Genomic DNA, 23,572 nt, shown 5'->3' on the forward strand with positions numbered 1-23,572 from the left:
CAGACAAGCTGGGGCTGAGACGTGGGGCTGAGTCTCGGGAAAGAAACACGTCAACACTGACAGCCTTGCGCAGTTAACCAAGAGCAGGAAGGGCCCAGTGAAGCCAGCAGCAGCCCCGAGAGAGGTCTGGCCTGAAAATGTTTCCAAGATGGAGGGCCCCTCTCAGCCAGGGCCCTGCTCACATTCTTGCTGGTGCGTGCTTAGGCTGACCTGACAGGTGAGCAAGATGGGTTACATAAAGTCAGAGCATGAGAGCCGTAGCTGATGGGGGCATCCAGCAAAGTGGCGGCCATAACCATAGCTACAGCAGCTTATGCTCTTACCATTCGTCAGGCTCTGCTCACTAAGGGCTTTTGAAATGGTGTCTCATTTCTCACAACAGTCCTAGGAGATGGAGCTCATATTCTCAAAATAACAGCTCCACTTCACAGATGAGGAAACTGAGGCTTAGACCTTGCTCAAGGTCTCACAAGGGGTCAGTGGAGGGTCCAGGATTAGAAAACAAGGCTGTCAAACTCCAGAACCCAGGCTCTCATCCTTGCTGATGTGGGGGCAACGTGCGGGCTGAGAAGGCTTTCAGGGAACAAAATCCACGGAGGGTAAAAGGGTTACCTGTAGTTGGGAGGAGAGACTTAAGTCTGCTAATTCAGGAGTAGGAAAGTGGGGGATGTTCATCTGGACTGAGCTCCCCTGCTTGTGGTCCCTCGATCATCAGGCCCCTGCCTGTGGCATGGGATGCCAGGCCAAGATGAACAAGGAATGTGCCATCACCTGGGTGATCCTGTTGTGGTTGGCCAGGAACATGGAAAGGTTCTGCGACTCCTGGATAGACTGGGGGTCCGCCATCTTCCTTAGGAACTGTGCCGCCCTGCACACGGGAGTCGCGGAGAGGACTGCTCAAGCACAGCCCGCCCACGCCGGGCCTCACGATCCCGCTCCCACCTAACCCAGTGCCCCACCACCCCCCGAGGCTAAGGTGCGATGAATAGCACAGCTGACTCTACTGTCTAAGGAGAGTGGATTCTGCAGTCTTTCGTTGGGGGCCAGGCACACTCTGGAATAATAGCACCTACAATTAAGAGGCAAGAATACGCTGAAGGTCAAACCCAGCAAGTTTAAGGGCATCTGGCATCCTATCAACCAGCCAGAGGTGGCAAGCCAGAGTGAAAGAAACATCCTTGCGCCAGGCTGTGACCTGCCATGGGACCGCACAGCGGAAATGGGGAGAAGAATCCCAGGCAGGGCGCGCGTTGGTTTTGCGTGGACTATGTTATTTGCAGGAAACCTCCAAGTTTGTAAGGCAAAGCCCTGCATGGAAACACATCTATTCCAGCTAACAGGACTGCAGATGAAGGGATGATGGGCTCGAAGGGGGAACACCACGGCGCCTGAGCCGTTCCAGCCTCACCTGGTGGTGGTGCGGCCTGTGTCAGGGCCGCCTGTGAGAGCACAGACAAGACACCCACCTTGCTCACGTGCCTTGTGAGCGTGTCACTTGTGGCCAAATGCAAGGAGTGGCCAAAACTGGAGAGAAACTGGGGGAGGGGCGGAGGGGGGGAGATGCAGGAGATACTATGCCATGAGTTGTCTCCGAAATCTTTGTGCAAGCTGCCGTTTCTGAACCAGGCTGGAGATGGGGCTCTGCCTGTGGGCACGTATCCCCAGGTTACGCAGTCCACTCAGGAGGATACAAGGGTGGGAATCGGTCTGCTCCCTGCTTTCTCCAGTTCCCTTGGAGCCCCAGGAGGATGCGACTCAAGGAGGAGGGGCCCTCTTCACCAGTGACACAGAAAAGCCTTCCCAAGAAACATCCCCAAACACTGCAGCGCTCATCTGAGCCTCAGCAACATACAGGAAAGATACCTGTTGCTTTCAAATGTCCTCTGCCACCTTCTGGGTGGCTGTATCCTGATGTCTGGAGAGTGACCATTCCTGACCCACTCTCAGTCTCTCTTTCATCTGACACTGACCCCCAACTGACTCGGCAAGCACCTGCCCAACTGGAGGCCCCACTCACAGCAGGGACTGAGGGAGGGGTCCACATGCTACCCAAGCCAGAGCGATGACAATCCTCCATGGGACTTTTGCAAAAGTATGTGAAAGCAGCACCCTTTCTTTCCTTTGAAGCTGGGGCTGCTACGCTGGTCAGAGGGAAGCTTACAGCTGCTGGTGACCACCACAGGGCACAGGCCTGCCTGAGAATGAAGCTGCTATCCGGGAAAGTTGAGCTGAGAGGCAGAGGGAAACAGACCAACATCATCTGAGTATCTGGATCCAGATACAATGAAACTGTTCAGTTCTGGGAGCCAATCTAGTTCCTTCTTTTATATAAACAGTTTGAATTGGCTTTCTGACTCTTGCAGGAAATGACTAATATGACCATCTTATGATTATTTTCCTGGTCCCAAACTGCATGGGAAACCACTACAGGTAGGGGAAAATGAGGCTCCGACCCCGTCTTAAGACAGGACACCTACAAAGACCCAGTTTCCCAAAGACTCAGCTCGGCATCTTCTCCCTCAAACCGCAAAGACAGATATAGGTCCACCCTGCAGGGTTGGGGAATGGTTAGTTGGGTTCTGGAGGAGGAGCCCGGCAGAAGGGCTCTAGCCTCTGCCTCCCCTAGGCCAGCTCCGCAGGAAGAGGGGGGTCGGGGAAGGGTGCCCTGACCTCTTATAGGCAGAGTGGTCGTTCTTGACGCTGCACTTCATATTCTTCAGCTCATCCAAGACGGCGAACATGTTGATGAACTTGCCCAGGGTCAGAAGGTAGGCCTCAGAGACAAAGTCCTTCCTCCGCTCAGCATGGCAGAGCCGCTTCACCTCACTGCAGAACCGCTCGATGGCCTTGCGCTGCAGGTGGAGGGGCGGCAAGTAAGGACAGGCAGCCCCGGAGGGTGGCTTGCTGTGCTCTGTGCGGAGAGCAGGATCAAGACCCCCTCCCCTGGGGCGCTGGTCAGAGCGTGGACATTTAGAGAAAGTCAGATCTGCCAGGAGATCTTTCTTAGAGGGGTCCCTAATCCAGAGCTCATCTCAAGAGGGGAGCCCAGAACCTGCAGCCAAGTGAGTCAAACCAATGAATTTATTACCATGCCCTTGCTGAGAAGTATTATGTCTTACTCATTTTTTGTATCCCGGCATCTAGGACAGTGTCAGGGCACGAGTAGGGTAGGGACCAAGAGTGAGAGAGACATTCAGAGAGAGAGGCTCATGCATCCAATAAATAGTATTTATTGAGCATCTACTACATGCCAGGAACTATTCTAGGCACTGGAGGAGAGTAGAGAACAAAACAGAAAAAAAAATTTCTGCCCTAAGGCACTTATATGTGAGGAAAGGCAGAAAACAAAACAAATACTCTATATTAGAATGTGATAAGCACCATGGAGAAAAATAAAGCAGGAAAGGGGGGTAGGGAGGGCAGGGGGAGCTGTACACTTTAGTAGGAAGATCAGAGAAGAAATCATCCAGAGGTGACTTTTAGGAAAAGAGTTTGAAAGAAGAGAAGGAGAAAGACAGGGTAACTGAGGGAAGTGCATTCTGGATAACGTGAGTAGCCAGTGCAAAGGCCCTGAGGTAGGAGTGTCCCTGACATGTTTGAAAGATGAACAAGAAGCTGGTGGTTGAAGTGAAGTGAGCAGAAGGAAGAAACTGGAGGCAGAGAGGGACCAGGGCCACTGGCTCTCACAGGCCTTTGTGAGGGCTCAGGTTTCTACACTGAGTGAGTCAAAGGTAACATGGTCTGAATTGTATTTTAAAAGGGTCACAGTAGCTGTTATGGTGAGAATCGACTGTAGGGGGCAAAGATAGAAGCAGGGAGAATAGTTAAGAGAAATGAAAATATATCTCCCCCAAAATGTATACATGAATATTCACAGCAGCCTTGTTCATAACAGTCCCAAAGTGGATATAACTTAATGTCCATTAACTAATAAATATGTAAATAAAATGTGATAGATCTATACAGTAGATTAGTATTTGGTCATATATTTTGGTACATGCTACAACATGGATGGATCTTGAAAACAATATGTTAAGTGAAAGAAGTCTGTCACCAAAGATCACATATTATGTGATTTCATTTAAATGCAATGTCCAGAAGAGGCAAATCCATAGAGACATAAGACAGATTTGTGGTTACCTAGAGCTGGAGGGGGAAAGGTAGAGGGTATGATGGGGTGGTAGCTAAAGGGTATAGGATTTCTTTTGGGGGGTGAGAATGTTCTATGACTGATTATGGTGATGGATACACAACTCTGTGAATATACTAATAAAAACTGTTGAATTGTCTGATTTAAATGGATAAATTGTATGTTATGTGAATTATATTCAAAAAATGTTACCAAAAAAAGCAGCTGACCAACAACAAAAATAGGCTAAAGCAACAATTCAGAGAGACACAGAGAGAAGAGGAAGTTGAGGAAGCAGAAGAGGAGGGGGAGGGGGGAAGGAGAGAAATCACTCTTGTATGTGAACTTCACTCCATGGACATGGGATACCCCACCCCAGTGAATCAGTCCCCTCCTTCAAAGCCCAGACAAGCCCAATTTTCTCCTTTCACAGTCTAAGAACAACACAACTTTTTGCGGCGGTGGAAATGTTCCATGACTGCACTATCCAATATAGCAGCCACTCACCACAAGTGGCTACTGAGCACTTTTCATTTCATGGCTAGTGCGCTGGGGGACCTGAATTTTAAGTGTTATTCAGTTTTCACGTAGATAGTCCCATATGGCTAATGGCTATTGTGTTGAACAGCATGGTTCTAGATTACTCTAGATCCTCCCTTCTCTAAATACTTTGTCGGAAGGCCCTTCGTTTAGCACTCCATCAGCCTCCGGATAGTTCTTCTCTCTTGGACCTGCCTTCCCAAAGGGACCAGGCTCCTGAGGGCAGGGCCGTGATGCTAGTCACAGCGGCTGCCATTTGTCACACTTACTCTGTGACCAGGGCTCCACTTGGCTCTTCACAAACAGACCTCCTTTATCCTCACCACACACCTGAGATGAGGCATGATTTCCAAGGTGAGAACCGAAGGTGTCAGATGTTACAGAACTCACAGGCACACAGGGACAGTGTGCAGAACCTTGAGTTTCTCTGCCTCGGAAGCCAGCCCTCCTGCCCTGGGCTGCACGCATTTGCACCTTTCCCAGACAGTCCCATCTCCCACCCCCAGGCCTGGGCAGAGCTGGGTGCGGGGTGGACATCAGGCCAGTGCTTGCGAGGCTATTCATGACGCTCAGTGCTTCTGTGGAACCTGTGGAGGGCACAGAGCATGTGCCACGACCCTGCTCCAGGGTATAGACTGGCCTCCAAGTCTTCAATCTGCACTCCCGCACAGCGTCCGACATGACCAGAATAACCAACCGACTGGCATTTTTCTCCCTTTGCCACTTCTGTTTAACCAGCTTGCCCTCTTGCCTTCCATTCATGGAGGCCCCACGGCGCTCTTTTCTCTTTTCCTCCTGAAATGACTCCTCCTTCTGGCTTCCCAGCTGGCCTCCCTGCTGTCACTCTTCTCCCCTCCCACCTTCCGCATCTGTAACTGTCCCCCACCTCCCATCCATTTCCCCCACAGCAGCCAGAACGGTGCTGCAAAACCTCAAACCAGAACACGTCACGAAGAACCTCCAGTGGCTTCTACGGTGCTCGAGTAAAATCCACATACTCTTTTCATGTCCTACTTCCTGGCCTACAGTGCCCTGAAGATCAGGTCCTGTCTACCTCCCCCAGGTCGCCTTCCGTCAGCCATCCCTACTCACTGCAGCCCCCCTGGCTGCCTGGTACTTCTTAAACGCGCTGTGCCCCTTCAGGCCTTTGCAGTTCCTTCGGCCTGAAACCTTCTTCCTCTGATCCTCACACGCCAGATGACTGTTACATACAGATTTCAGTATGGAGAGATTGCTACCATAAACTGACAGGTGAAAAAACCTGCAGGACATGAAGGGTAATTGAATCCCATTTTTGTTAAACAAAACACAAAACAAAACAGTGTGTGTGTGTGTGTGTGTCCTAAAGCTGTACCAGGTCACAGACACGCCCCACCCCAGAGTTATGATTTTTAAATTTTATCTTACTCACAGCACTTACTACACCCTGAAAAGGAGTGAGTATTGTTTACTGTCAGTCTCTCCTCCTACCCAAAACACACTCGTGTGCTCACTAGGATGTAAATCAGCGGAGAGAGGGAGGCTTGTCTGTCTTGCTCACCAAGGGGTGTGTCAGGGGCAAACAAGAAGTATTTGCTCCATGGACAAATAACCTGGGTCAAAAATCCAGACCCCAGTAGCTGGCAGAGTGCGGACTCTCGAGTCTCCTGATTCAGACCCACCCTTACCCCCTCACCTGAAAGTACATGAACTTCATGAGCTTGGTGACCTCTGGCTCTAGCACCTCCACTGTCTTCTCATAGATCTCGACCCGGTTGGGTTGCTCATTGCATTTCACCTGTGGGGAGAGGGGAGATTACACATCCTCCTTTGCCAAGGCAGTTCTGGTTCACATCTGTCATCTTATTAATAGAGCCCTTTTTTTAAAATAAAGATTTTATTTATTTATTTGACAGAGGGAGACACAGCGAGAGAGGGAACACAAGCAGGGGGAGTGGGAGGGGGAGAAGCAGGCTTCCCACGGAGCAGGGAGCCCGATGTGGGGCTCGATCCCAGAACCCTGGGATCATGACCCAAGCCAAAGGCAGACGCTTAACGACTGAGCCACCCAGGCGCCCATTAATAGAGCCCTTTTGCAGTGCCCTGACCATGAGCTCTATACACATCTACCTTGATCTGCAAGGTCTCCCTCCTTCAGCCTTTCCCCTACTCCTACCCCAGGGGGACCCCACCAGCATCTAAGCAGAGAAAAATGTTCCAGCCATTGTTCCACATGCACATGGCATGAGATCCCCCGACCATACTTGGCCCCATCAAAAAACCCATTTTCTCTGCCCAGTAGTTTTTAACACATCAGAATCACATGGCAGATGTTTTCATAGCCTGCACACCCCAGACTGCTAACTGGTCAAGTGAAACTGAACAGTGAGCGAAGGATAAGCATGAGGACATTCTTCGCACTGTTGCTTAGAAATTCTTAAAATGGTAGCAATAAGGTAAATACCCACCAGTCGATGATTAAATGGATAAAATATGATGTATTCATACGATATCATCATAAAGGCGCTAGAAGGAATGAGACAGATCTCTGTGAAGTGACATGGAGAGATTGCTACCATAAACTGACAGGTGAAAAAACCTGCAGGACATGAAGGGTAATTGAATCCCATTTTTGTTAAACAAAACACAAAACAGTGTGTGTGTGTGTGTGTGTCTATATATAATAGAGGCAGAGAAAATCTGAAAGAGTTCAAAGCAAACTATTAATAAGTAGTTACCTCTGGGGGCTAAGGTTAGGGGGAAGAGAGAGGAATAGTTTCTGTTTACTTTGCACACCTGTGGTTTGTTAATTTTGTTATAATGGGATATAAATATGATGCTGATAATTACGGTAAATATAATATCTGCATGAGTCAACACAAAAAAGTTACTAAAAAGGAATTAAGTGGAAAAAAGCAAGTGGCAGAACAATATACATATAAATATAAACAATATACATTTATAAATACAAATAAATGATAATTTACAAATAATATTCGTAGGAATATTCATGCTGTTCAAGGAAAAAGATCCAGAGGAATATGCAGCAAAGTATCCATAGTGATTAGGCTCTGGTGGGAGGTGCGTTTGGGTGGTGGGGGTGAGGAGGTGGGGGTGTCTTGCTTTTTACTTTATACCTTTGGGCAACGGTTTGGGTATTGTACAGGTAGTACATGTTGCTTTTGAAATAAATCGAACACATATTTTTTAAGTTGTCACCAGTGTAATGGGAAGCTCTCCAAATGTCTCGAGCAAGCACCCTTGACTACCAGGCCCCGCCTCACCCCCTGCACCCGGAAAAGCTCAGCTCTCTGGCTGAGGCCGAAGTGGAGCAGAGCCACCCAGCAAGGACAGTCTCACCTGCGGGATGGCCCGGGAGCAGCTGCGCCAGGTGTATAGCATGACTGCATACTCATGCCCTTCCTCCAGCATTTCATTCTGAAAAGCAAAATGCACACTCAGCAGGGAGAAATTACGCTGGTGCCAGAAGGCTCCTTCACGGCCCCCAAGAGCCTCATGCCGTCACAGCGAGCAGCATCAGCGTGACCTGGGAAGCTGACAAGACGTGCAGACTCTGGGGCCCCTCCCTGGGCCTATGGGATCAGAATCTGCACTTCAATACAACTCCCAGGTGACTCATATTCCCAGGTACACAACTAACGTTTGAGAAGCCCCAGCTTCAGTGAGCCCCCACAGACACCCGAGGGCGCTACCAGCTGGGCACAGTTTTCAAAGATGCACAGGAACCTTAGAAAAAAAGAAGGCAGATCTATTTGTTCCCAGAGCAAAAGTTGCCTCAGGTGCACCATGAGCAAGAAAATAAGCAAGTAGCGAAACAGAATGTACAGCAGGTAGGTTAAAAAAACAAAGAGTAATAATTATGAAAGTATACTGTTACATACCAAAAAATATTTTGGTGCAATATGCATCAAGCTATGACAAGGAGCAAGCTCTCTATGGGGCTGGATGACCAGGGCTTTCCCTTTTCATATTATAGACTATGATGTTTGCCCTTTTATAAGAGCCCATGCTACTATTTCAGAAGCAAGAAAATGATTAAGCTCAGTTTTTAAAAATAATATACAGCAGATGGCAAAACCAATATACAGCATGGGAAATGAATCCGAAAAACACAGGGATGACTCATCTCACCTCGCCAAGTGCTAAGCCCTAAACTCAGGTTCTAAATATCTGGGCTCAAATCCCAGCTTCATCACTTTTTAGTCTTTTGATCTTCAAGAAATCACTCAACCTAAAATTCTCCATTTAGTATCTGTTTAATGACAAGGACAACCTCCGAGAATTTAATGAAAATTAAATCTCACACACACACACACACACACACAGACACACACCCCACACACACACTCTAGGTGATCCGCAAAGGGAAGTAAGAGTATTACTAGGAAAAAGGTAGTCCAGCAGTTTCTCAAAAAGTGAAACACAGAGTTACCACGTGACCCAGCAATTCCACTGCTAGGTATATACATCCCAGACAAATGAAAACACACGTCCACACAGAAATGTGCACCCTTGTTCACAGCAGTGCTGTCCTAACACCAAGAAGAGGAAACAAGCCAAATGGCCATTAACTGATGAATGGATAAATACGATGCGGTGCAGCATCTTTCACAGTAAATGGGAGGGAAGTGTTGATACGTGCCACAATATGGATCAACTCGGAAAACCTTCTGCCAGTCCCAAAAGGCCACATGCTACATGATTCATTTAGAAGAGAGGCTCCGCACAGACAGATCCACGGAAACAGAAAGTAGATTAGTGTCTGCCAGGGGATGGGGAGAGACAGGAATTGGGAGGGACTGCTAATGGGCTTGGGGCTTCTTTCTGTGGTGATAGAAATAAAATGACAGTGATGTTGGTATGACATTGTAAATATACTAAAAAAAACCAGTCAGTTGTACCCTTTAAATGGTGAATTTGATACTGTATGAAGTTTACAAAAAAGCAATAAAAAATGGTATCACCAAAAGTAGGGATCCGAAGGGGTACGTGCACCCCGATGTTTATAGCAGCAATGTCCACAATAGCTAAACTGTGGAAAGAGCCAAGATGTCCATCGACAGATGAATGGATAAAGAAGATGTTTTATATATATACAATGCAATATTATGCAGCCATCAAAAGGAATGAGATCTTGCCATTTGCAACGACGTGGATGGAACTGGAGGGTATTATGTTGAGTGAAATAAGTCAAACAGAGAAAGACATGTATCATATGACCTCACTGATAGGAGGAATTCTTAATCTCGGGAAACAAACTGAGGGTTCCTGGAGTGGTGGGGGGTGGGAGGGATGGGGTGACTGGGTGATAGACACTGGGGAGGGTATGTGCTCTGGTAAGCGCTGTGAATTGTGCAAGACTGTTGAATCTCAGATCTGTACCTCTGAAACAAATAATGCAATATATGTTAAGGAAAAAAAAAGAAGAAGAAGAAGGTAGCGGGAGGGGAAGAATGAAGCGGGGGAAATCGGAGGGGTAGATGAACCATAAGAGACGATGGACTCTGAAAAACAAACTGAGGGTTCTAGAGGGGAGGGGGGTGGGGGGATGGGTTAGCCTGGTGATGGGTATTAAAGAGGGCACATTCTGCATGGAGCACTGGGTGTTATGCACAAACAATGAATCATGGAACACTTCATCTAAAACTAATGATGTAATGTATGGGGATTAACATAAGAATAAAAATAAATAAATAAATAAATAGAAAAAAAACAAAAAACAAACAAACAAACAAAAAATGGTATCACTAGACCATCTCTCTTGCAAATGTCTGCTCTGATATAAAAACGAGCCTTTACTAATTTTTTTATTCCACGTATCATATCTAGTTCATAATCTCTCCCTTGTGCTAGATGAGATTTAATTTGGAATTTGTTACTTCTTACAGTTTTGTTTTCAATAGCAAATGTCAGTGATGAGTCATACTTTCAATTCTTAATTTGGCACTTGTAAAGTCAGTAACATGTTGTCCTTGAGACCAGAGAGAACTAAGATCAAGCCTGCAGGTCTCCTGCTGCTCCTGGTTCAAAACAGAGGTCGAAAAAGGAAAGCGACAGTAACTTAGGGAACGTGTGTCTACTTGTTAGCACCGCACAGCCCACCAGCAGGGGGAGGATTCCGACTTTCACTCAGTGAATGGTTTACTGAGCGCTTGAGGTCCCAGGCTCCGGGCTCTGTGCCGTGAACAGGGTGGCAAACAATAACGGTGTAGACTCTGCCCTATGGATAGTTCGGTGCCCATCTACCAGATCTATTGTATGACTGGAGTACAGAGGTCAGGACGGTGTGGCAGAAAAAGCCCTAAGTGGGGCCTCAGGAGACTTAAGTCCTGGTCCTCTCTCTGCTTGGGCTCACCTTTTACCTTGAGAATGTCACCGTTTTCTCATGTAGAGTTGGCCTCAATCACTGGTTCACTCCTGATGTCCAGGCCATGCCCCACCAGAACTACATCCTTATTCCCGGGGTTGGGGCCAGGCCCCAGTATATTTTAATGCTCTCAAGGCAATTCCAGTGTGCAGCTCAGTAAAGGGAATGTGGACACAGAAAGAGACACCATATATGTGCATGTACGGCGACACCCAGACCCAGGAAGTCTCTGAGAATTTCTGTCTCTGTGCCTTTGCTTCTGCTGGTTCTAACACCTAGTATGCCCTCCCCACCTCATCTCTGACAGATAAAATTCTAACTATGTGGGACAGCAGAGTTGAGTGGAAAGAGATCAGGATTGGGAATCAAAAGCCTGGATTCCAGGTTCCACCCTGTGATTTACTAGTTGTGGGATCATGAGAAACTTGCTTGTTCACTTCTCCAGGTCTCAGTTTTCTCATCTCTAAAATGGACCTAATGATCCCTTTGCAAGTCACAGGGCTGTTATAAGGCTCCAAGGATATCATGTATGAGAATATCTTATACTTTTAAATCATCTTATATATGGTTAAAATGCATGTGTGTCTGTACACATATAGTATACAAGGCCCTATTCAAAAGGCCCTTCTTTCATCATCAAGCTTTCTCTGATCCCCTCAAGGATTCTTCAAAAACACAGAGCTCTCAACTTTTACCATGTCATTTACCTTTAACTTCCTGCATTTCTATTTGCTCGCACAGAGTAATCTAGAGCACAGGTTTTGTAGTCAAACAGACCTGCATTTGGTAACGTCACTTGTCAGTGGCGTGATCTTGAGTAATTTACTTAACTTCTCCGAACTCTGGTTTTCCCTGTCTGTTAAATGGGTATTGTAATAAAACCTGTCTCACAGAGTTGAGATGAGAACTAATTCAAACAGTGCATTTAAAATATCTGACAGAGAACTTATGAACAGACCTTTCTCCAAAGAAGACATACAGATGGCCAACAGACACAGAAAAAGATGTTCAACAAAACTAATCATCAGGGAAGTACATATCAAAACCATAATGAGATAACACCCCATACCCGCCAGAATGGCTAAAATCAAAAGCACAAGAAACACCAAGTGTTGGCAAGGATGTGGAGAAAAAGGAACACTCTTGCACTGCTGGTGGGAATGCAAACTGGTGCAGCCCCTGTGGAAGACAGTTTGGAAGTTCCCCCCAAAATTAAAAATAGAACTACCATATGATCCATATGATACTGCTAGGTATTTACCCAAAGAGTACAAGAACATTAATTCGAAAGGATATATGTACCTCTGTTTATTGCAGCATTATTTATAATAGCCAAAATATAGATGCAACCTATGTGTCCATCGATAGATGAATGGATAAAGAAGATATGGTATATAGTAATACAATGGAATATTATTCAGCCATAAAAAAGAATGAAATCTTGCCATTTGCAACAACATGGATGGACCTAGAGAGACTAGATAGTAAAATGCTAAGGGAAGTCAGTCAGAGAAAGACAAATACCATATAATTTCACTCATATGTGGAATTTAAGAAATAAAACAAGCAAACAAAGGGGAAAAAAGAGACAAACCAAAAAACAGACTCTTAACTATAGAGAACAAACTGATGGTTACCAGAGAGTAGGTGGGTGGGGTATGGGTGGAATGGGTGAAACAGGTCATGGGGATGAAGAGAATACTTATGATGACCATTGAGTCATGTACAGAAGTGTTCAATCACTATATTGTACACCTGGAACTAATATAACACTGTATGCTAATTACACTAGAATTAAAATTAAAAAAAAAATTTTAATAAATAAAATATCTGCGCAGAAAGTGTTCAATAAAGGCAAAGCTTGTCTATTTCCCTCTTGCCTCACTGAGAATCAAGACTGGCCCCTATTTGTCCTTGTACAGCCCCTCTCCAACATCTAGCACAGTCTCTGCAGGTACCAGGTACACAATATTTATTGAATGAATGGGGTCAGGGATGGTAAGGCAAGGCTTTAGCATATAACTGATGCAGTGAGAAAGGTCCAATGAGCTGCAGACAGAGCCTCTGAATGAGGATTCTGGAAATCTTCAAATTCCAGGGCTACATGAGAATAAAATCAATGAAAGCCCAAGAGGGAAGTGGATGATTCCTCACAGATGGGTCAGGTACAGACCTATTAGACCATCGACCCCACTTGTGAATGATTAACCACCAACTTCCTTGGGTCAAAAAGGTATTATTCTACAACCATCATCTCTTCTTTCTGAGAAACCTTTTGCTTTCTCAGAGATAAATTTGATCAAGAGATAAATTCCTACACAGCCAGTAATCTATAGAGTATAAGACAAGGCAGGATCTAATCATATGTTAACCTACAGGGCTCCAGAAGTTCAGGGATGTAAAGAGTGGGATCAAGTGGGGACCTACAGGTGAGTAGGATTTGCAAAGCTGGAAGACAGGGGAAGAGCGTGCCCCAGGCACTGGGAGCGGGTGGGGCAGGGCATGAGAACGGCTTATGGAAATGGGCCTGACTGAGGCAGGGAGCTCCTGGGAGAGCTGAGCACATGCCCCGCTCCCGGCCCCCCCCCGACCCCGTGCTGGCAGGATCACACCAACTTACCATGCTGGAATGGACCGTGGCCTGCTCAATGTACCTTGCAATGCCTGTGACAAATGCATTCCTGTCCTCGAAGTTTGTGTCAAAGTTAGCCTGTAGGAATTAGAGGACAGAAACATTTGTTTGTTGGAAAACGAGTCCAAGGTGGCTGGGTGTACAAAAATGAGTCCAAACCGCTGTCAAAAAATGCCACAGGTCTCTGGGGAAACCTATCTCCACATCGTCCTCTGATCTTCCCCCAAGAAAATCCCACTCTGACTCACACTGGGCAGACGCCGGCTAGACAGGACCCGCATCTGCTTCCCCAGGTTGCCCGAGCCTTGGAAGTAAATGCTTAAACTAGAGAAACCTAAATAGCTGTTAAAAGTTAAGATGTGCATTGCTTTCATCCGGCAGTTGCAAAAATACTCACCTGAGGTTGCAGATGCTTATGTACAAGGATGATAACTGCAGCATTTTTTGTGACAGAAAAACTGGAAACCATCCAAATGTCCATTAACAGCAAAAGGCTAAATAAATAGTAGTATATCCATGTGATGGACTTTTAAGAGCTAGGTGGTGGTTAAAAATAAAATGGTGGCATTGTAGTATTGAAATGGAAAAATACCCATAATAAATTTTAAGTTAAAAAAGCCAAATCATAGAGCAATATATATAGTATGGTTCCCTTTTGGTTAAAAAAAATCTATATCTATATCTATATCTATATCTATATCTACATCTATATCTATATCTATGTATAATACATGTTTATATCATATATGGTAAAATGGTGTGTGTGTGTGTATGTGTGTAGCCACAGTTACAGGGAAATTACTTGCTATACTTTTCAGTATTGCTTGTAATAAAAAGGATATTTATGTAATTAAAAATTTAACCTGGGTTAGAAAATGTGAATAAGCCAAGTTCGTGACTTGAATCTTCAGGAATGTGCTTAATAAAATCTAACCACTGAACAAAATTACAAATATATTATGCATTCATATTTAGTCTCAGTTAGCAGTCCCAGAACCTACAAAAGGTCAGATAGAGCTAAAAATTTTGTATTAACTTATTCTTTCCTCACGTGGCATACTCACCCAGCACGCCCGGACGAGGGGCTGTTTGCGAGGCTGACTCTAGCTACACCGATGCCCTTCCCGGCATGCCCTGAGCTGGAGGGGGGGGTGTCATGGTTTTAAGCAATCTGATCATGGTTCATCACAAGCCCAGGCAAAAGCAAACAATGGTGACTGGCTTCCCTGAGCCATTAGCAGCTATGGGGAGCTGAAAGCTCTTTTCACATACATGAAGGAAAAGTAATTACCCAGGCAGGCTCTAGGGGTTTCTAAATTGTAATATTTAATTCATGAGATGAGAGCTGCCAAATCCTTGGTTGGTGCAAGAACAGCCGGGAAGGTATTTGGAGTCAGAGCCGATCGACAAGCCTTCCCTGGGGAGGAGAGACAGCCCTGGTATACGTTTACTAGCTAATCTATTCCTCATACTCAGCTCCACCAGGGCACATGGGACTCCATCAGCTCAGGGCCCGTCACCTTTTAGAGGCAGACAGCCCCCTTCCCCAGGCCTTCAGGGCAAGCCATCTTAGGGCATCCGGAGTTCCCGACCGGCCCTGCGCTGTGGGCGGACGGACCTGGTACATGATGGACGATGGCGGCGGCTCGATGCATGGCTGCTGGTCGGGGAGGGGCAGCTCTTCCAGCAGGTCCACATTGGACAGGGCATCCTCCAGGGTGACGTGGGTGGTCATGGCTACGGTTGCCGGATTCTGCACCGAGGGGAAAGGACGTCAGGGGCCTCCAGGGGTTTCTCAACCTCCCCCTGTTGAGGCTCCTTCCAGAGAATAAAGACGGTTTACATGCACGGAGACCACTTCCACTCGCTCCTTCTTCACAAGGTGCCTGCAACCTGTACCTGATACTGGAAGATCTCTTTACAGTTTACAAAGTACTGGGTTTTTTTTTTTTTTTGATCGTCTATTGTCTGGACGGAGCCTCACCACAACCCTCTGTGATCAACATGGCAGGTGGTATTAGAGCCACAGAACTGACGAAGAAACAAGGCTCAGCGCAGTTATGGGGCACCCAGACAACCACCGTGACAAAGGCCCAGGCACCTCAAATGGGCCTGATGCTGGACGTGGGCCACAGCCAGCCCCCAACTTTGGTTCTTCGTGAGGATACGCATCCGTTCCGCTCCTAAATCACTGCACAGCACAAATACCTGTAACGAAAACAGTCAAGATTCTCCACTTGAAACCAGGGCCTACATTTTACAAGCCAAGTAAGCTGGAACTAAAAGAATTCAGACTCCTACACGTTTAACGTTATTTGCAAAAATGGAAGCGCCATGATCTTCCTTGGCCTGGAGAGGTTTTGTGAGGCACACCAAACAAATCAGTCCTAAATGGACATTTTTGTGTCTTGGACCCTGGCAGAGCGCAGTGGCTTTGACGAGAGCTTCATCTGGCAGTGAGGCTGGAGGGGATCTGAAGACGTGCTTACCCAAGCCGAGCTAACTACTATTTTAAGGACTCAGCACCCAGCAAACAGAATACTCATTTTTTTCAAAGCCTACGTGAGATGCTGATAAAAAAAAAGATCACGATTTAGGCCATAGAACAGGTTCTCACGAGTTCCCCCAAACATGACATCCTAGAAGTCACATTCACTGATTACCATGAATACAATTAGAAATCAATAATGCAAATCGCAGCCAAAAAAACACCCATACCTATGAAGATTTGTGAAAACATACTTCAAAAAACATACTTCATCGCTGAAGAGAAAATTCAGATAGAAATCATAAAATATTTAGAACTGAAAGATAGAGAACATAAATAAACGTCTTAAATGCATTTAGCAGAAAATAAGAAAGTGAAACTAAATGAACCTAATTTTCACTCAAAAATCTAAAAAAAGAATAGAAATCAACCCAAAGAAATGAGAGTGCAGGGACTGATCATTACAAAAGCAGAAATAAATGAAGCAAAGTACAAAGCAGAGCAAAACAAAGAGTAGACCAACTGAACAAAAGTCTAAAGACTGAATTTCATAAGATTAATAATAAGGAGCTGCCCCGTCAGCACGCTTGAATAAGGAAAGGAAGAGAAAGCCCACTGTGCTGACGGCCAGAGCACCCGTCCCCTCCCTTCCCCGATCTCAGGCAAGTGTGAGAAGGGCTTGCAGGCTGGAGTTTTGAAGTGTCAGAGAATGTGTCTTGATCGCTTGTCAGGAAATGTGGTGTCCGACACCAGGGCAGAAAAGGGCCACAGACATGACAGCTGGGTCTAGGGGCCGCAGAGTGCACCCAAAGGCATGGTGTCTCTGTCCGGCCCACAGCTGGGAGGGCAGGTCAGGGCTGAGCAGCTAACGAAGCTGCACACTTCACTGAGTCTTCTAACACACCTCCCCATCAGCCCGGTGGCAAAAGGGAAGGCTGTGTCCAAGGAGGGCTTGGGGAGCTCAGAAGTGACTTCCCCTCTGTCCTCTGCAGGCACTTGGCCTCATCAGGGTGGTTTTAGGTCCTCTCCATACCTATGCTTTTTCCTGTTCTCTCCCTTGAGTTCTAAGGGCAGCATCCAGTTCTATAGCAAAACCATTTGCCAATCAACACACAAAAAATTGTCTCCCTTCTTACATTAGTATGATGTTCATTTTATAGGAGGGATTAATAATTTTATAGAGCATAATGATCTACAAGCTCCAAAGCCCTAATAAGTCTCTTCATTAATTCAAATAATAATAATAGTAGTAATAATAATAAAAAAACTAACATTTCTTTAGCCCTTATACTCTGCCAAGCACTCCACTATTTTAATCTTGCATCAGCCTTGTGAAGGTAGGTGCTATGATTATTCCCATTTTACAGAAGGGCCAACAGAAGCTCAGAATTTAAGTAATTTTCACAAGGTCAAGTGCTGGTAAGTGTGGGGCTGGGGTTGGAACCCAGGTGTCCCCAGCTCAGATTTTGTGCTTCCTTCCAAGTGCTGAGGTTCACATTGCAAGGCTGCACGTACTGACAGGAGGTCTATCTCTGTGCTAGGTCTTTTCTTTAAAAAAAAAAAAAAAAAGATTTTATTTATTTATTTGACAGAGACAGAGCACAAGCAGGGGGTAGTGGCAGACAGAGGAAAAGGGAGAAGCAGGCTTTCCACTGAGCAGGGAGCCCGATGTGGGACTCGATCCCAGGACCCTGGGACCATGACCTGAGCCGAAGGCAGATGCTTAACCGACAGAGTCGGGTGCCCTGTGCTAGGTGTTTTCAAATGCTACGCTTCAGTGATTGTTGGTCCTATTGGTCCTGCTTGTGCCAAAGTACTTACAGGCATGGCTTTTTTTTTTTTTTTAAGATTTATTTATTTATTTGATGGGGGAGGGGCAGAGGGAGAGAGAGAGAGAGAATCTCAAGCAGACTCCCCACAGAGCGCCGAGCTTGATGTGGGGCTCAATCTGATGACCCCAAGATCACGACCTAAGCTGAAATCAAGAGTCAGATGCTTAACCCACTGAGTCACCCAGGCACCCTGCACAGGGACAGCTTTTTTTTTTTTTTTTTAAAGATTTTATTTTTATTATTTATTTGACAGAGAGACACAGCGAGATAGGGAACACAAGCAGGGGGAGTGGGAGAGGGAGAAGCAGGCTCCCCGCAGAGCAGGGAGCCCGATGTGGGACTCGATCCCAGGACCCTGGGATCATGACCTGAGCCGAAGGCAGTCACTTAACCAACTGAGCCACCCAGGCGCCCCCACAGGGACAGCTTTTTAATAATAAAATGCTTGGGCTCCATCCCTAGGACCTTGGTAAGGACCCGAGACAGCACAAGGAAGGAAATCTGGCAATATCTAACAAGCTCGTATAAGCATTTCATTCTTTGACCCGCAATCACTTCCAGGAAACTATCCCAAAGACACGTTGATAAAAATGTAAAAAATCATTTGCACAAGGCTATTCCCTGCGGCACCACCCGCAATAGCAAAACTCTGCAAAATGCAAATACCCCTCAACAGAAGATTGTCTGAATAAACTATGGTACAGTGGCACAGTGAGATACTAGGCAGCAGTAAAAAGGAATGAGGAATCTATCTATACACACAAGTATGGGGTGATCTCCAGGATATGTGGTGGACAATACACTGTCATTTATCTAAGAAAGGAGTGACGCGCGCACACACACACACACACAATTAAAAAACAAACAATGGAAGGATAAACCATCTAATTTTAAAAACTGGCCACTTACGGGGAAGAAGAATAGGCAGGAATATGGTTAAGGGGGTGGGGATAGAGGCAAGATTTCTTTGAATATACCTTGTTTTGTAGATTTGACTTTGAAACCATATATTTTACATAATTATAAAATAAAATTTAAATTTAAAAAGCAACTACTCCCCCACCAAAAGTAAGATAAAACAAATTAAGGTATATGTGTATTAGTTTTTGGCATAACAACACAGAAAGAACCTATTCCAAGTGATTTTAAAACTCATAAATTTCTGACAGAAGATACCCTAAGAACGATGAAGAGTTGCAAAAAAATACCTCAAGCTTTTTTTTAGTAATTATATTGGTTAACTGTTGCAGTGAGAATGTTTGAATGCAGTGTAAGGTAAAACAAATTAGCAACTATGGAATGCTCTATCGTTCCTGGTGGTGTTGAGAACTGGCATTCTTGATGCTCCAGAGAAAGGACGTACAAAACCAAGTAAACTAAATTGCACTGAATATGAATTTGGGGTATCCGTAGGAAGTCAGCATGTGTTTTGACTTTATTTTTTTTTTTTTAAGATTTTATTTATTTATTTGACAGAGACAGACACAGCCAGAGAGGGAACACAAGCAGGGGGAGTGGGAGAGGGAGAAGCAGGCTTCCCGCAGAGCAGGGAGCCCGATGCGGGGCTCGATCCCAGGCCCTGGGATCATGACCTGAGCCGAAGGCAGACGCTTAACGACTGAGCCACCCAGGCACCCCTGTTTTGACTTTAAATATACCATATATATGTACGTTTGTATGTATGTGTACGTGTGTTTATCTCCTAGCTTTGTGTACTGAAAAGACAAGCACACAATGACCAACCCATGAGCAATGAGCGCCTTTACTGCCAGGCTGTGGTCTGCAAATACCATTTCCTGCTAAAAGAATCAATATTTCGAAGAAACAGCTCAGTCCAGGTCTGGGACAGAAAATGTATAAGAAAGACTTGGAAAGAGTTGTCGCAGCAGAAAGCAAAGAAGCAGCTCTCTATCTATGACTACTGGGGTGTGTCTAAGGGACCCAGGAGAGCCATCTTGAGGCAGCTTCCACTGGCCAAAGAAGGGACACTGTGAGCATCAGTTAGTATAACTCAGTACACCTGAAGTAATATCAAATACGTTTAAATCCATGAAATCATAAAGACACTTAATAAAACCTTGGTTTTTATTACTTTGTTACTGCTGGAGGATGCCAGTGAACCAACCTTTATGTTGAAAATAGGTACAAAAAAGGAAAGAAGCAAACATTTAACGTGTCTTTCTTATACAAACTGACCACTGGATAACCAAGGGGAATGTTAATCTCTACAGATACAGAAGTTCTTTTTTTCCCCCAGAAACACTGACAACTAAAATATCCCTAATTTTGGGCGCTTGGATGGCTCATTCGGTTAAGCGTCTGCCTTCATTCAGCTCAGGTCATGATCCTAGGGTCCTGGGATCAAGCCCCGCATCTGGCTTCCTGCTCAGCGGAGGTCTTGTTTCTCCCTTTCCCTCTGCTGCTCCCCTCTGCTTGTGCACTCGCTCTCTCTCTCTCTGTGTCAAATAAATAAATAAAATCTTTAAAAAATAAAAAAATAAAAATAAGATATCCCTATTTTTCTAACCCCTAAAATGGATATAGGCACAGATCATCACCTGCTGCTAACATCACTAAGTGAAAGACAATTAGAAATTATGTGTCTCCTGATGGAAAAGCACACCATCACCTTACAAAGAATGCTGGACCCAAAGCCAAACACCTGAACCCAATCAAGCCTTTGACACGCATTGATAGGAAATGGACAGGACAGAAGAACATGTCGGAATACACTACAGTGATGTATTAAAACATAATCTATGGGAAACTCTGCAGGACAAATGACTCAGCGTCTTCAACAAATAAATTCCATGGGGGTTAAAGAAGAGATGAAAGGGAAGCTATTGCCAATAGGGGACTGACAGGCCATCACAGTGCAACCCCTTGTTTGGATCCTCTTTCAAACAAGCCACCATAAGAAAATCATTTACGAGGAAATTGGAAAATTTAAGAGTGACTGGGTATTTGATAATATTAAAGAACAGTGTTATTATTTTTCAGATGTGATAATAATATCAAAATTATGTTTTAAAAGAGTTCTTATCTTCTGGAAACACCTACTAAAATATGGATAAAATGATATAGGGGTTTGCTTCAAATAATACCAGAGAAGGAAAAAGTGAGTAACAGATGGAACAAAACTGGCCATGAATTAATAACTGTTAGTGCTGTGTGATGCTTACATAGGGATTTATTCTATCTTTCTATTCAACTTCACATTTGTTTGAAAAATCTCATGAAATCCTCAGGCTCAGTGTATACATCACCAGCTCTAACCTATCTCCCCTTCCTTCACCTTCCCTGACTCCCACTTGCCACCATCTTTCCCCTCCCCTTTCTCCTACACCCTGGGTTTCTTCTGGACTTCACACACTTCAAAATAACCCATCTACCAGAATAACCCTTAAGGTTTTCCCTTTAACACAATAAAACCCCTGCACTTCCCTTGAAGAGAATCAATAAGTGAACAGCCTACCAGCCAGTAAATTAGGAGTCTTTATTTCTGTTAATGCAACCTTTCTTTTCTCCTTGTAAATGCAGCTTCTCTAATGGATTCCTGTGTTTATTTGTAGATCATTCACTGCCTCAGGGAGAAGGAAATCAGACATTTCTAACTCAAGTGCTGTAAGTCACTGCCAACTCCACATCAATCAGAAAGAAAAAAATATTTTGGAAGTTTTAAGCGGTATACGTGAAAATAAGCACTTGCTTTCTGGCTCAAGTGTCCTGCCTATTATGCAATTTTCCAAGTGAGGATAATTCTTCATATCTAGTCAATGAACATGTGGCCATTTTGCCACTTTGGAAGAGAAATTCACAAAAATATTTAAAAATGAACTGTGTTCTGGGAGTGTCACTTACCAGACACAGCTGCAGCCTCTCGGGGTGGGGCATTCACGGCCGATTTTAATTCAGCATCTTTCTAACAAGCTTAAACGCAGTGGCCTGGTTTCACCGAGAAGTAACAACCCTGGGCTCCAAGGCAATCGGCTTCCGAGAAGGGCTTTAGGGGCACCCTGGCTGAGATGGCTGATGGACCCCCAGCAAATGAGGGGGGGGCACAAATGCCAGATGTGTGCCAGGAGAACCTGGCTTAGGGAACGCAGGTTCTGAGTAACCACACCCTAAACCTGGCTACTCTGGAAGCAAAAGATCTGCATTGTCATTTTCTATTTGACTTTCTGGAAGGAAAAGGAAAAATAGCAAGATCTTTTTACTTAAGTGGAATACCGGGCTAAGTATAGCAGTTAAGCTTGCACTATGGGTTCAAATCTGTCATCTGCCACTTTACTAGCTACATAACCGTAAGCATATTACTTAACCTCTTGAGTCTCAGTTTCCTTACCTTTAAAAGGGCAATCATTAGTAATGGTCCCTGCCCTCAGTGATTTATTCTGAGGATTATATAACATTACAGAATGTGGAATGCTGCCCAATAGCAGGCACAAAGTAAGCCCTTGGGAAATGTTAGCAGGCGGGTGGCCTCTTTTTAACATAGTGAATGGACGAATCAAACATTGCCACAATTCTATAAAAAAAAAAAAGAAAGAAAAGGAGGGTATTACTACTATCTCAACTCCAACATCTCAACTCTATAGGTCTTTTGTATTGATTTCCTCAGTCACAACCACCCGGCAGTTTCGAGAGGACAGGTGTTATTTTGCTGTTTTTCTAAGGAGGGCAGTGTTACTGAGAAGTGAAAACGTTCTTTCAAGGTCACGTGGTCAGCTGTGGCTGAGCTAGGGCAGAAAGGGGATACTTTGACTCCCAGTTCAATGCCCTTTCTTCTAGACCACACCTACTTCTGTATCTTTATAAAAGGTACCAAGGACTTTACTTTTTTTTTCCCCTCCAGGTTGGCTGCTTTTTCCCTCCCCAAGAAGAACAAGACTCTGCCAACCTAGAAAGATTAGGTAACTGTCACCTTTGGGTCCCACAAACATCAAGAGGCCAGGAAATATTTTCCCTGCCTGTAAATCTATCCAGCTAGAAAGCAACTAAATAAATACATAAATAAACACATAATTTAAAAAATGATAAATACGTGTATATTTATATATGTAAATAAATAAATGCATAGGTAAATACAAGGGAGGCTTAGACTGTACCCCTTTAAAAAAAGTGTTCTTGGGGCGCCTGGGTGGCTCAGTTGGTTAAGCGACTGCCTTCGGCTCAGGTCATGATCCCGGAGTCCCGGGATCGAGTCCCGCATCGGGCTCCCTGCTCGGCAGGGAGTCTGCTTCTCCCTCTGACCCTCCTCCCTCTCATGCTCTCTCTATCTCATTCTCTCTCTCAAATAAATAAATAAAATCTTTAAAAAAAACAAAAAAGTGTTCTTGCACAGCATTTGCCTGAGCAAGGAAAAATCCAAAGAAGGAACCTGGAGTGTAGCCTGCTTTTCCATCATGGGTATGCACTGGGCGTGTTGGAGATTGTGCGGGGACCCAAGTTGGTTGTGGCTCCACAGGTCAGTATTTCCTCTGCAGCTGAGACCCTTCCACATGTCAGGGGCAGCTTCTTCACAGGTGTGGGGGCCAAGCAGGGACACAGTCACCTGTGTGCATCTTACAGGACTTCCACAGAC

At 45.2% G+C, this 23,572-nt stretch overlaps 1 protein-coding gene across 1 annotated transcript in view; it reads right to left on the minus strand.

Moving 5' to 3' along the window:
• Positions 1–23,572, minus strand: part of CYFIP2 (cytoplasmic FMR1 interacting protein 2) — a 129,060-nt gene that overhangs the window by 92,741 nt on the left and 12,747 nt on the right. The window contains exons 2-7 of the mRNA XM_064596609.1: positions 15,287–15,421; positions 13,657–13,746; positions 8,009–8,086; positions 6,345–6,446; positions 2,671–2,852; positions 772–868 (exon numbers count right to left, since the gene is read on the minus strand). Coding sequence (XP_064452679.1) covers positions 772–868; positions 2,671–2,852; positions 6,345–6,446; positions 8,009–8,086; positions 13,657–13,746; positions 15,287–15,403 — 666 coding nt within the window. The 5' untranslated portion in view covers positions 15,404–15,421. The remainder of the gene's footprint in view (positions 1–771; positions 869–2,670; positions 2,853–6,344; positions 6,447–8,008; positions 8,087–13,656; positions 13,747–15,286; positions 15,422–23,572) is intronic.

The sequence above is a fragment of the Mirounga angustirostris genome, unplaced genomic scaffold (assembly GCF_029215605.1).
Source record: "Mirounga angustirostris isolate CCGP_5_RB_7025 unplaced genomic scaffold, mMirAng1.0.hap1 SCAF_7, whole genome shotgun sequence".
NCBI classification, from domain to species: Eukaryota; Metazoa; Chordata; class Mammalia; order Carnivora; family Phocidae; genus Mirounga; species Mirounga angustirostris.